This window comes from Botryllus schlosseri, chromosome 6 (assembly GCF_051294905.1).
Source record: "Botryllus schlosseri isolate E-star chromosome 6, Bs_hap1, whole genome shotgun sequence".
Taxonomy (NCBI): Eukaryota; Metazoa; Chordata; class Ascidiacea; order Stolidobranchia; family Styelidae; genus Botryllus; species Botryllus schlosseri.
Genome location: NC_137241.1, coordinates 14,303,744 through 14,318,130, shown reverse-complemented (window position 1 = coordinate 14,318,130; position 14,387 = coordinate 14,303,744). Strand labels below are relative to the sequence as shown.

The window sequence follows — 14,387 nt, the reverse complement described above, 5'->3', positions numbered from 1 at the left end:
GCAACCCTGCCTATAAGTCTTACCCAATTTTATTGGAGGAAGCATTTTCAAGGGTTGGATAAAGAGATTTTAGGTTGTGGGAAATTAAGATTCGGACAAGAGGCCTCGGGGCCCGGATATGCAACTGATAAATCGCTACTCAAAAGATTTGGTGTTCCAAGCATGGAAGACACGAGGAAGCTAGAAATTGTCAAGTTTATGTATCAGTTCCATTGCGGTCACTGTCCCTCAAATTTCAACTACTTCACCTCGGAGTCAAAAGCGCACAGGTAGGCCTACGGCACACGCGCGTCCACGAAGAACAAATACCATATATGATCAGGACGGATACAAGAAAACGCATTGCTTTATCAAGTATGCCGGATCGCAATTGTGGAACATAGCACCTCGCCGACCATCAGACAGTCGTTGAGCATGTCCACATTTAAGTTGAAATACAAGCAATCTCTTCTAAATGAATACTAGCTAGCCGTCAGGATCACCGAACCACGGCCTAACATATCGATGTCGCCTTCCGCCACATGCCACCTCATTTTGTCGCTTGATATATAGTCGGCTTTTCTTTTCATTCAGTGTGCATGCCTCTTCTCTAGTTCGCCTAGGCCAAGGTGGGTGTCCGATCTCAAAGACTATATTCCAAGTCGTTTCGGAACCTTCCTATCTTTTCATTGTATCTAGGGTCGCATTTAAAACAAACGGTGTTTAAAAACTTTGTTTAAAACATGTTTTAAACTGTGTTTTAAAAAAGGCCTTTTTAAAAAAAAAACTGTTTCTTTTTAAGTGGGAAAATTATGCCATAATTGTGTAAATACTTTACAAATAACATGTCTTATGAGCTTACGGACAATTACCACCCGATATAGACGACGTATATCGATATGGGATGGTTGCAACCCTCAAAATAGTCGGTTCAACAGCAATAGTGCATATATTTCGTCAAAAGAGCTATTTTGACACTATATTTTCAATTGTCAATGTCAATCGACTACGACGTCACAATTGAATAACCGTAACGTCATGGCTTGAAAAAAACATAAAAAACAATAAAAAACTTGTTTTGAATAAGGGCCTTGTTTTAAACATGTTAGTTTAGAAATGGTATCGCAGTTTTTGTGGTGCTTTTAACTGATGAAAATATTACTAAACTGAAACTGATTTTGGTAAAGAAAGGGGAATGAAGAGAAGGGGTTGGGAACCACTGGTCTATGGCTTCAATCCATTCATTACGTTCAAAAGCAGGTTTTGTGTTCTGGATTCCAAGCGTCTTTTCGCGGGCTGGTCAGAATCGCGTCGCGGGTCGGACTTTACCTTCGCGCCGTAAACACTGAAGTGAGCTAGAGCAACAACTTCGCTTTTTACCAACTTTACTTTCTCTAATGTCGGCCCCTAACAAATACTAGCGTAAAATGTGAGCAATTTAGAACACACACTTACAAACATCCATTTCACACAGTTCGTGAGTAGAGCGTGCTTGAACGAGTATCGGGGAGAAACACGCGTAAATAATGTTCATTTTGTTCAACCGAAAGCCCAGCACGTTTTTTATGGCTGGCAATGGGCATATGATCGTCCTAAATGTCTCAAGCGCTTGGTTAGTGGGCTAGCCGAAGCCTTCCTTGCTGCCTCGTCTATACAACACCACTCTAATTTAGAGTCTCATTCACGCTTGGTAATATTGCATTTTGTGAAAATTGGTTGCATTTTGTGAAAATTGAACTAATGCACATATACATTCCGCAAACACGAGACGAACGGATGCTACGGTTTACGACGGGTGTAAGCCTACAGTTTGCACGTCTCCATGTAATCTCAAAAGTCTATCCCCCTTCAATTCACCGTCATCGGCCAACAGGAGCGAATGGACTATAAGTCCGGTTTGAAAACTTGACCTTGGGCGAACATCGCATCCGCAACTTTCTTGAATCCGGCGGCGTTAGCTCCAAGTTGATAGTCGCCTGAAGAGAAGGGAAGGTTGTTGTAAAGAATGTTGAAGCCAAATTACCCCCCTACTACCTTGCATAGTTCACATAAATGATATGACAAACCTACTCTAATTACAATCCAATAATACCGGTAGTTATTTTCATCCGCTCAAAACGATACTGTATCAGTGGTTCTGAAATTGAGTTCCAGCGCCCCCGGGGGCGATTTGGATGTGGTATGGCTCGGAAACACTCGGGGGGCGATCGGGGCGCTGAAGAAATATGGTGTCGCTGTGGATGGTGTAGTAGGAACACAGGATTATTGATTATGGAGTAGAACAGTAGTTCTTTATATATCCCAGAGTTCTCATTGCAAATCAACAGTAGACAAAATCTGCCAAGTCACGAAAATTTTCGGCGTGCTAAGCGCGAATATATGCCGGCATGTTTGCGACGTGTTTCCATGCATGCAGTGGTTTATTAGAATCCCTGCAAACTGAATTGCGCGTACGTTGAGATCGGCAATTCCGCGTTAAAATACTCCCGTCGCGCTAGCTCAGATTATTTTCCACAAAATGTTTCGAACTAGGTATTGTATGCACTATGCAGCAGCTCGCATCGTGTCGAAATTGAAGAGGCACTGTGCCACTTTAACGGGATCGAAGAATTTTCACAGGCGACGTCGAAAGCTGCAACCTTTAAATCGGCGAAAAATGCTGAATGAACTTCTGCGTGCTCAAGTGCTCATCACCATACAAAAAATTGCGCTTATTGCTGGCATATACTGGCACGAGTTGAACGCGTGATATAACGTGGATCCACTTGAAGCAATGCCCAGTAGGTCAAGTGTCGAAACGGTGCGAAATGTTCCCGATATCTAGAAATTCTAATTCGGAACGCGTCGATAACGTAGCACTAAATGTAACATGTTCTGATTCTATTTATTCCTCAAAATAAACAACAATGCGTTGGTAATTTGCACCGAGAAGTTAACCAATACGAGGATTGATTGATTAGCACTGTTGCTGCAAACGCTGCCGGTAACAAAAAGGCATGATATAGGTCACTCATTTTGCACTCTGCGCAATATTTGCACATTTCCCCGCAATAAGGTCAGCAGAGTACATACAGAAACGACATGGCCTATTCGACAGCTTTTAATCACAACTCTCAAATTACTAATAATTGATCTGCGCTTGATCGATAAGGTCATACTGATCAAATGAAAGCCGGGGAAACAAACACGGCGACTATAATATAGTTTCTCCGCTTCCAGTCACGCGAAGTGAACGAGAGTATATTTTCGGAACGACCGCGAACATTATATTCACCTGGTTTTCCCAAGTCTTTCGCAGTGTCTCTGCAGGTTTCGAATATATTTTTCATGATCCCTTGCAGTTTCTGGTCGACCTCCTCTCTGGTCCAGGAAACTCTGGCGGAATTCTGCGCCATTTCGAGGCCGGAGACCGCCACCCCGCCGGCGTTCGCGGCCTAGATCAAGGCAACGCGAATAGTAACATGACATGCAGCGCTATGTTTACCCAGCACATACAGTATAGACTTACTTTGGCGGGAAAATACACGACTTTGTGTGATTTGAAGATTTCAATAGCGTCGTTTGTTGATGGCATGTTAGCGCCTTCGAAAACATACTTGCATCCGTTCTTGACTAGCGATTCGGCGTCTGCCTTTTCGATTTCATTTTGAGTGGCGCTTGGCAACGCGACATCGCACGGCACGTGCCACGGCCGCTTTCCTTCGAAGTATCTGAAAATTCGAATGCTTACTGGCATAGTCTAACTGCGGACTGACGAGGACATACTGGGCGGTAGTGGATTCTTTGAGGTAGTCCTTGCATCGGCCATGGGCTTCCTTGATGGCTACTACCTTTGCTAATTTGGCAGCATCGAATCCGCTGGGCTGTGTTGAAAGAAATGCTATCAATGTCAAATACTATAAACAAGCCTGGATAGAGTTGTTGATACCTCATAAATCGTGCCGTTGGAATCACTGAGAGTCAGCACTATCGCGCCGTAGTGCAAACACTTCTCGGCCGCAAATTGAGCGACATTTCCGGATCCGGATATAGTGACTTTCTTGCCCTTCAAGGTATCGCCCTCTTCGTCCGCCGCGTATTTCAGAGCATACACGCACCCGTAACCTGAGATATAATTACCGAGTAACAATCATCGGCTTCATCCAGCAGGCATCGACATTCGAAACGCAAAGTGCGTAGGCAATCGATCACATCGCTCTAGAGCAGATTGCAGTTTAATCGCCGGAGTTAATCCCATGACCATTCGAAGTACGGGAACGCAATGTTTTTTCCGCTTTGTCAAGCAGACAAGTATAGCTACACGTCAATATGATCAAATATTGGATTATACCGGTGGCTTCGGGTCTGATGAGCGAACCGCCCCAACCCCAGCCTTTCCCAGTCAGCACGCCGACGTGATCATGAGTAATTCGTTTGTATTGTCCGAACATGAAGCCAATCTCTCTTCCTCCAACTCCAATGTCCCCAGCAGGCACATCACAGTCCTATATTCAAACACGCATTTAACATGTGCGCGTGCGGTTGATTTGCGACCAGCGACAATAAGATCTCACCGGCCCGATGTGTCTGTACAGTTCTGTCATAAAGCTCTGACAAAATCGTAGTACTTCCCCGTCGGATTTTCCCTTCGGGTCAAAGTCGGAACCGCCTTTACCGCCGCCCATTGGGAGTGTGGTGAGGGAGTTTTTGAATATCTGCTCGAATCCGAGAAATTTAACGATCGACAGGTTGACAGAAGGATGGAAGCGCTGCAAAACGTAAACGACATTATCGCAACTGGGTGATTGCTATATGGACTATGCCTTGAAACATCAGCAAACACCAATCACACGCTACTCGGGACAAATCGAACAAATTACAGTTGAACTGTTACATGCACAATGCAGATGAATGCCTCGTCAAATTGCTCAAGATTGCCACAAAACAGGAAGTAATTGCGTACCAGTCCACCTTTGTATGGTCCGATCGCTTGATTGAATTGTACTCTGAAACCACGGTTGACCTGCATTTCTCCCTAGGATAGCAATTTTTCGTAACATTCAAACATAACTTTCAAGTCACTCGGTCACTTACCTTGTCATCCTGCCACGGTACCCGAAATTGTATCGCACGCTCAGGCTCGCAGACCGCAGGAAGGACTTGCAAATACTTGGGGTAGCGCTCAAACAGTGGCCTCAACGATTGCAGTACTTCGTCCACAGCCTGTCAAAGTAACCCGTGTCGGATGACCAATACACTAACCTACATTATACCGACGTGTGCATTGGCTCCGCGAAATCATATTTTACCTGCAGAAATTCGATTTGATTTGGATCGCGGCTTTTGACTTTCTCGTAAATTTTCTCAATGGTTGCCATCATGAAACGTTGAGCGTGCGATTCAGCAGGGAACTGAGCTACAAATCTACAAATACAGAATTATAAGCACGCTAGTGGAATATCAATCGAAACCTTGCTACGCCGGGCACGTCGAAGAGACTGCCGTATCACGCTAGTATCACGAGAAGTGAATCGCCGAGTCGGCGTGATTAAGTGAATCGGATCAATCCCCGGGAAATGAGAGAATTGGAATTACGCAAGTAGCGAGAAAAGACAGAGCGAAGTATTTTATCACTCATCATTGTGAGTCACAATTCGCATATTCACAATATCTAGTAAACTCAGTATTTTCTTCGTATGAATATACAGGAATAGCGTTGCTGACTAGACTAGCGTGTAACTTGAATACCGAATACTCAATTTACTAACATATCTATTGCGAGTAATATGCTAACACGGAATTTTATTTCGGATAAATAGAGACAACACTGCACCCCGTTTTTAATCTAAATTCAAAATCACAAGACCCAACTATTTTTATAATCAGGTATGATGATGAAATATAGTAACAATGTTAATGCTCATTTTAACACACCAATGCGAAGATAATCAGTTTATCTATTTGGCCAGAAAGCTTTGAAATGGGTCCGTCACATTTAAAATAGGTACAAAGTAAATTTCCCAGATTTTGCCTCGCGTGAAGCACGTAACCCAAATTTTACACAAATCATCATGTCTGCTGTATTTGAGGAAGCACATTGCTTCGTACCGATATATTCCCGCGTACTACACACTGATTGCCGCACCTGCGACAAGAGTGCGACATCGCAACGGAGCCGAGTCCAAAGTTCACTCGAGTATCGGCTAGATACTTTCTCCGCTACCACGCTGTATCGCCGTGCCTGCAGTCGTATTGCAGGGCGGCAACTTGATACAAACGACTTCTGGGAACATTGATATTGTTTGCAACATATCTAACATGCGGATACGTCCACCAGAACTGATAAGACTCAAGTTATAACAACGCGTCATAGTAAGACTATTTTAATAATGATAGAGCTCACGTAGCCGGTTATCTAACTACTTTTGTTGACGGCGCACTCTGAAAATTTATGAACACATTGAACACTAGCGCCGCCATGATTCAAAATCACAGGCGACCACATTCAAATTGGTATTTCAGAATCCTGACTGCTCAAAATGTACAATACTGAACTATAAATGTGCTTGTGTATTTTACAAGCTTGCATCAAATCACAGCAGAATATTTGGTGTTGCAATACGCATCTCGGGATGTCAATTTATTGCTGTAATTCCACTTGATTACGGTTACCGCTGGAAAAAATGCGAGGCACAAGTGTGATGCTACAAACTGTACCAGAACACGGAGAGCTTCACATTCATAACCTACACACGTTGACATTGAGAACTAGTTTTGATCCTCCCTACGAAGCGAGTAAGTTTGGATTGTAGTACATCTGGTACTCTGCGTGAGATCTTAAGACAGATAATGATCTGCACGAAGGGCATTTGCGTTTCGGACAATATGGTTTATCTTCCGCAGTAGGCCTATACTTGTACTCGTCTTCAGAGAAATCTTTTGCAAATGTGAGACATGCACCCATCGTTCGTTAACCAGTTTTCCGTGACTTCAATTTTGGTTAGTTTGTCATAGATTCTGCGGTATATAGGTGAGCATCGATTCTACGAAGTGAGATGTCTATTTGCTCTAGTCATCGGTATTTTCATTGTACTATATTTGGAGAAGGTCAAAGTACTTAAGAAAGCTACACAAGTCGAATTATAAGTAGCCACGCAGAATTATACTCAAGTACGAGTAGAAGTAGTGCCTCTCCAAGCAGTCTCTAACTACTTCAAGCAGAAGTAGAATTTGCCGTCTTTGAAAACTACTCAAGTAATTAAGTAGTTTTGAAAAGTAGTCGCAAATACTCTCTCCTATATCATCAAAAATTTTGCTATAGAACGGTGTTTCTATGCCTTTTACCCCAGGGGCTCTCTCAGGCAATGAGACGGTATGGCGCCCTACGCTTTGCGCGATTAGGAAGTCAACTGGTAATATGGTTGATCGTATAAGCCCAAACGTTTTGTTGAGATCCATTTACTGTGATGAAACTGTCATATGGGCGACTATGCGGATTGAAAATGCGCACATATGAACCTCTCAGCCGCTAGATAATTTATATTGACCGATGCTTTCGCAGAATCATATTTAGTTCTATATATCCCTGCGTGGAATTTATATTTTTCAATCTCCCTCTCCTTTATTTGGAATACCAAATATTTCTACTTGACAAAATGTAAATAGCGAAAGGTAAAGTCACATAATGTGGAGTAATGTAGGAGTAGAAGTATATAGCGGAAAATTAGATTTACTTGAGTAAGTATTGCAAGTAGAGGAAAATTACTTGTGTACTTCGAAAAAGTATAAGTAGCCTATACTTGGTTACAGGCCACCTCTGACTATATTGCTCACTAAAATTGAAACCGAACGGGTAAAGAGCTGACTTGATTTTTGAAATTTATATTGGCTCGCTATTAGGTGAATTTGGTGCGTTTGCATTCCTAATATGCAAGACGGGAGAGCCACTATAGTCTTCGCGGCGCCCTGTTTCGGAACCGCTGCTATTGCCTACTCAACTATTCAACTGCTAGTCATATTGTCCACAGCAACAGCGCGAAATTGCTGAAGTGCTTACAGTGTTGTACCTACAATCCGATCTGCGAGAATGCTATGAGTGACGCACGCGGCAAATTTTTAAAAAAACCTACATTACCAAATTAATCCCGTACATAAGTTATGGCGAACTTGCATTTCGAAAAAGTCATTGGCATTTGCTGACTTTCTCTCTATAATATACGATATAATCCGGGTTACAGGCGCTAAATTTGGACTTCTAATTACCAGATGACTAATAACATTCACCACTTTTGCCCGGTCCTTATCATGGTCTCATTGCAATCTGGCAACTTCCTCAATTCGACCGCGCAATCATACATAGCCTACGCCGCGCGTTGCCCGCTGCCAAAAAGGTTGGACGCCACTGTCAAAATGATTATATATAGTGTAAACTTTCACGTATCTTTTTTATATGGCATATATCTCTACTCAGCAATCTTCTGAAAATCACACATACTGTTTGCACAACGCGTACTACGGTTGTATTTGATTGGCCAACGCCACAATGGCTAGCAAGGGGTGTTCTATTTGTGACCATATATTTATACATTAGATAGCTATGTTTATGCGTGTGTGGCTTGCAACGCTCACTACAACATTAGATACTTTCACACTGTCGTTTTAAAGCCTGCAGCAGTTTTCTTTTTATGCCTAAATATTTATTATACCTATACCTTTTTTGTCACCTGTCCTTTTATACCAACTTCTTTTAGTTTCATTCAGTGTGCTCCAAGTCGTTTCAATACTTTCCTATATCTTCATTGCATCACAGTCTTGTGTGATATTTAAATGATGAAGTTGTTAGTAATAAATTGAATAGAATAGAGAATTTTAGAAAACTAAAAGTCAAACATTAATTTCGACGATTTGGCCTAGAAAAAAATTGATGATGTCTTTGCCCTTGCCCAAACACACGCATACAATGGTAGATCGTGTCGAGATCGAGTCAAGTGTCGAGGTGTCATTGGAAACTAATTGGAGGCGTGATTGGAAACTGATAACGTCATGAAATATTTTTCGGATCAATAATCTTGCGATGGTATTGCCGTGCATAAAATCATAATATGCAATGTCACCGTGCCTAAATTTCTATGTGAAAAACAATTAGAAGAGGCCTAAATATCATATTCTTTAGCCGGCTCATAGATGACATCATTTTTCGTTTGAAATCTGGACATTGCTGGAATCGGAATAGTTGAATATCCTTGTTGTAGTTACTGCCGCTACCCTGAAACCGTCGACCACTTTTTAAATCTGTTGTCCAAAATCTGCTTTTCTTCGGAAATTTCTTATAGGAAAATGTGCTCAATTGAAAGTGAATTTTTGAATTGCCGATTTACTCCTCGATCCTCAAATAACTCCTTATGTCGTCGAATTTGTGTTATCGCGCAACCGCAATTTTCAACTTGTGAGTTTATCATACTATTCTGTCATTTGTTTTGTGTTTTTGTGTAACCGCCTCATCATCGTGTGCTTGTGAAACCGCCTGTTATGATCTGTGTGATTCCACTTTTTTACGCTATTCGTCATTATTCCTGTATATTGTTATCGACCGTTGTGCAAAAGGCCGTCAGGCGATAAGCACCAAATCATTTTGTTTAAAAAACAACAATATCTGATTTATATCAGTGAAATAATTTTCACATTTCCCTTATAACATCCGGACACGACCCCAAATTTCGATTTGAGAATGTTTCATGACCCCATCTCTCAATTTGGCTAGCTGATTACTAAAAAAATGATACCTACCTTATCCCAAACCTATGGGAGAATCTGGACTATGTGTGCAGTAATTCCAACCATGCAGTTATTATCTCGTCAACCTCCGTCAATAAAGACTATAGCAACGTACATGGGACTTTTGGAACGATTTCTGTCCATATCCAATCGACGTGAATTTCTGCGTCACGCGAAATACAGTTATTTGGCGGCACCGAGCGTGTGTGTATGTATTATACTGTTAACATAGCACTGCCGCGGTTACTTGTTTGCACGGAATGAGAAATTACCGTCCGATGGATTTCTGTGCTCCCGACACTTTTCTTTTATTTGTTTATTATTGGAAGAAGAAAAAGAGTGACGCCTATCACCGTTAGGTCTTGTGCACCACGATATTACTCAATTTTTAAGGCAGCAATTCAAATAAATCGATCACAACTCAGCTCATATTCGACCACGTATTTCAAAATGCTTGGATCAGTAAGGAAGTTCACGAGGCGAAATGGAATGTTCAAACAAACACAATCACGACGCAGGAACGTTCTATGAAATTCATCTGAGGGACAGCTCATGATAAAATGCTCAACTGTCTCAGGTTCATTGCAGGAGCTACAATGAGGTGTGCGGTTCCATATACAAGTGTGCGTTCAGGCCGCAATGTCCTGAACGCAATCGAAATAATATTCGGTCGTTTAAGCGATTTTAAAGCGGTGTTGTACTATGATGAAGGGATTCACGAAAAAGTTTGAAATGAGGTCCCGACACTTTATTCTTCACAGTGATGGCCACAGACACCATTCTTACGTCATAGTAGGTCACTCTTCGACTGATCTTATACCTCGTTTGTCGGGTTCGCATTTCTACGAGGTCGTTTCTTTTTTAATTTGAACTTTAGAAATGAGTCGACGATCGCATTCACTCAATTGGCCTTCCTGTAATTGTCATTGGTTTTTACTTTTCGTCTCCGCGACCCCAAACAATAGGCAAACGACCCTACTGGGGTCGCGACCCCTAGTTTGGGAACCCCTGGCGACCTCTACCACACTCTCTCTTTCTCCCTCTCTCTCTCTCTCTCACTCTCTCTCTCTCTCCCTCTCCCCGTACGTATTTGTGTGTCTGTGTGTGGGGAATTTTGTTCAGATATCAAACATGGTGGAGGAACTCGTATACTATAGTATGTCTAATATGCCTTTTGGATATTTTATTTGTAAAATCGTATCAGCAGCTCAGACACCGCAACGCGAGCTCCAGAGTAACCGATATCTGACGAAGAGACAACCACGTAAACAAGTAAACAAAAATCAAATCGACAAACTAAATTATGTTCTTGCTAGAGTAGCGCTTTCTTGCTAGAGTAGCGCTATATCTCATATTCAAATCGACTCTATCGATTTCCATTACTGAGGAAAACGAACGGAATTATGCTGCCGGAGTGCATCACGCAACCAGTAAGGTTCTCGGTGAATGTAATGACCTTTCCCAATTCTAGGAATTCTTTTATTGATCGACACATTGCCTGCAAACCTGTAGTCCTAAAAAGCTGTTTGATCAATACCAACAGAAGGCATAACAGATGCTGTAAAACAATCATATAACATTTGATGCAACGATGCTACGTATATGGTTTAGCAGATAAACGAAAGCGAAAGAAGATTAAAATAGAGAGATTTGGAGCAGTCCAATTTTACAATAATTTTCTTTGGATGGTCACTGCAAACACTACAACACCCGCGCGGTTAACCCTATCATTGCAATAGCACCCAAATGGCGTGATTGTGCGACCACAACAACTGAAAAGATGCTGTGCCCCTAACAGAAGATACGAGCTAACTCGAAATAATTCCCAAGTTTTTGCATCAGTTCCACTGCTGTAAATGTCCAATAAAATTCAACAACTTCTTCACCTTGGAATCTAATGCGCACGAGTAGGCTACAACACACGCGCTTCTTCGTCCAGTTTCCCATATGTGTACGATAAGAACTTGAAAAGAGCGCAACCAGTATGCCGGATCACTATTGGAGAACAGTATTTCGCCGTCAATCAGACAGTCTTCGAGCATGTCCACTGCCCAGTCCACATTCAAGTCAAAATGAAAACAGATTCTATTGAATCAGCGATAGAGATTACCTATAGGAACATATCTAGAACCATGTGGATTGCCGGGCCATTATCTGACATGTCAATCTCGCCTATTATACCGACATTGGTCACTTTATCTTCACCGCTTGTTGCTTTTGTTGTCTTCTGCTACTTTACATTCAATGTGCAGTATGCATTTTCGATGTGCATGCCTCTCATTTGCATCTTCTAGGCCAGGGGTTCAAGGCCCCCTTGGGAGTCGGCGGAGTAGCTCTAGTCGATGGGGTCCATGAAAGTCCACTGTTGAAACTGTCACTATAACACTACATAATCCCTTATTACATATGTTCTTATTTATGACTTACATCCTTGCGTTGTCTCTGCAGCCTAGGTACGAGGTGCGATTGGAAAGGCTACACGAAGCGTTATGGTGGGCTTCAGAAGACAATATACCTGACCAAGATCAATAAATTCATGCTTCTCATCAACGACGTTATAATGGATACGATTTAACGACTGCGATCAGTCGAGTCATACATCAGACTCCAATAGAGTCCCACAGTAACGCAATCATAGCAAAATGCCCAAAATAATTTTTAAAATAGTAACAAAATCACCTTCTGGTTTGGTCGGGAATTCTTGGTGTCTTGCGGCAAACATTGCGCTGTAACCTCCGTCCCGAGCTACATTGTGATATATAGTAGGCAGAAACGTCTTTCTGGCATGCACCGACGAAAGAAAGGTTGTATTTCACAAAGCGATTTACAACTCTTGCATACATTGCAGCCGAATGTGGACGTGCCGCCGGTGAACCTGATGTCACGATAGAATGAATAGAAGGAAGAAGCTACGATCAGACGCGCGCGCGCGGCTGGTAGTAAACCTTCAGGTAATATGTGTTTACTCACTTTTGTCTCATGTGAGATTATTAATTACTGTCTTGAAGCCGATTATAGTTGCAAAAGGAGAGGAAAAGACGAGAGGAAAATGTGAATATGAGAAAATTCCACATAGATGATTAATTCTGGCGTATATGAGGCGTGACCACAGACTACTCGAGGTTCATGAAAAAAGCACTAGATTTGACAATGAAACAACACTATAGATATAGATTGACACAAAAACTTACTAGTTTTGCAATTTAGGGCAAAACCATGGTGTAAAGTAGGGGTGTGCAACCTTTTTGACCAGCGGGCCAGATATAAATGTCGTAGTGAAATCATGGACCGCATATGGGTTTTTAGTAGTTGGAAGGCCCACCACAATTTCATTAAGAATTGGTTACGGCAATGACAAGACGCAATCAATATAGTTCGATATAGGACTACACAGAATAATCGTGAATAGCTGACCGAAAAAACGCGCGAAGTGCGAAAAAGCATAGGATTAAGATTATTGGATAAAGTGTGCAAAGTCAATATACGCATAATTTAGTGATAGAAGCGTTATGTTGTTTCGCTCCTGCATTAGTCACTTGAGCTCTCAAACATAATATGAGACTTGGGCTATCCCCAAATCACAATCCCCTTTCCCGGGCTGCGCACCACAATTCGGCGTATTACGTGAATTGCATCAAAATCGAAAGAAAACCGCAATTTGATGGATGCAACGGTTTCTTATAGATTATTTCGACCATGTTGGATTGTCTCTAATTACTCGATGCATAGAAGTAATTGGTGCATGCAGTGACGTAGATAGAGGGACGTAGACAAGGGCGTCGTTATCTCCTCAAGTTTTGATTTGGTAATTGTGACTTCACTCCGTCGTCGTTCGGGTTTTTCGTCCCTTTCTATTTGAACTTGGCTACATTCAACATTATATATATAACCTACATCACTTACATCATATAGCCCAGGCGTCGGGGACCCTTTTTGTCAAAAGAGCCCTATCGACCCTATATTTTCAATTGTGGTTCCCAAAAAGCCATATGACGATGCCAATCAATTGTTACGTCGTAATTAATGATTTGTGGCGGTACGGGTGGCCCCAAATAACCAAATCGCAGTTCACTGCATGGTAATTCAATTCAATTCAATTTATTATCAACAATATCATCATTTCAATAGACCACACGACTAGGGCTGGGCAAAATCGAGTACCTGAGTGATTCGATTCTGAATCACGTAACATGCTTCGAGTCGAGTCGAGCAATCGAGTATAACACATTATCACGACATAACAGAATGTAATACGTCAAAATAGTTCAAACATATACCCTTTACCGTTTATGCTAGGGTTTACCGTCCCCTTTTAAGAGGATTTGTCCACTTTTTTGACTTTTTTGAAAGTGCCATCGGAGGACGCCCAAATGTCCTCTTTTTTGAGATTTTGTCCTCTTTTTTGAAAATTTTGGTTAAATATAGGGCAAAATTCGACTGAGATACAGCAAATCAGCACTGAAGTAACGCTCCGGTGGCTATTTCAGGAGCTGAGCCGGAAAGCTGACCTCTTTTAGTCAGCCGACCACGAAGTGGGAAAAATCTACCATTTTTCAGGATTTTCCTCCGGTACTGCAAGTCTGAAAATTTAAAAAAATGTCCTCTTTTCAGACTTCCCAAGCATGGTAACCTTAGTTTATGCCTGTTATCCATCA

At 41.9% G+C, this 14,387-nt stretch overlaps 1 protein-coding gene across 1 annotated transcript; it reads right to left on the bottom strand.

Moving 5' to 3' along the window:
* Positions 1–1,647: 1,647 nt before the first annotated feature.
* Positions 1,648–12,623, bottom strand: LOC145441073 (NADP-specific glutamate dehydrogenase-like). Its single transcript, XM_080318849.1, has 11 exons — positions 12,412–12,623; positions 5,268–5,382; positions 5,053–5,181; positions 4,922–4,993; positions 4,533–4,727; positions 4,310–4,463; positions 3,908–4,083; positions 3,745–3,842; positions 3,488–3,689; positions 3,254–3,413; positions 1,648–1,955 (listed from the first exon to the last, which is right to left on the bottom strand). The coding sequence occupies exons 1-11, from the start codon at positions 12,573–12,575 to the stop codon at positions 1,864–1,866; spliced, it is 1,557 nt and encodes a 518-aa protein (XP_080174975.1). The 5' UTR covers positions 12,576–12,623; the 3' UTR covers positions 1,648–1,863.
* Positions 12,624–14,387: the final 1,764 nt, after the last annotated feature.

Coding starts and splice junctions, on each gene's coding strand:
- LOC145441073 (XM_080318849.1), bottom strand. CDS start 12,575: ATGTATGCAAGAGTTGTAAATCGCTTTGTGAAATACAACCTTTCTTTC. Junction 4,464..4,532: donor TGTACAGACACATCGGGCCG/GTGAGATCTTAT, acceptor GTTTGAATATAG/GACTGTGATGTGCCTGCTGG. Junction 1,956..3,253: donor GAAAGACTTGGGAAAACCAG/GTGAATATAATG, acceptor CCTTCTCTTCAG/GCGACTATCAACTTGGAGCT.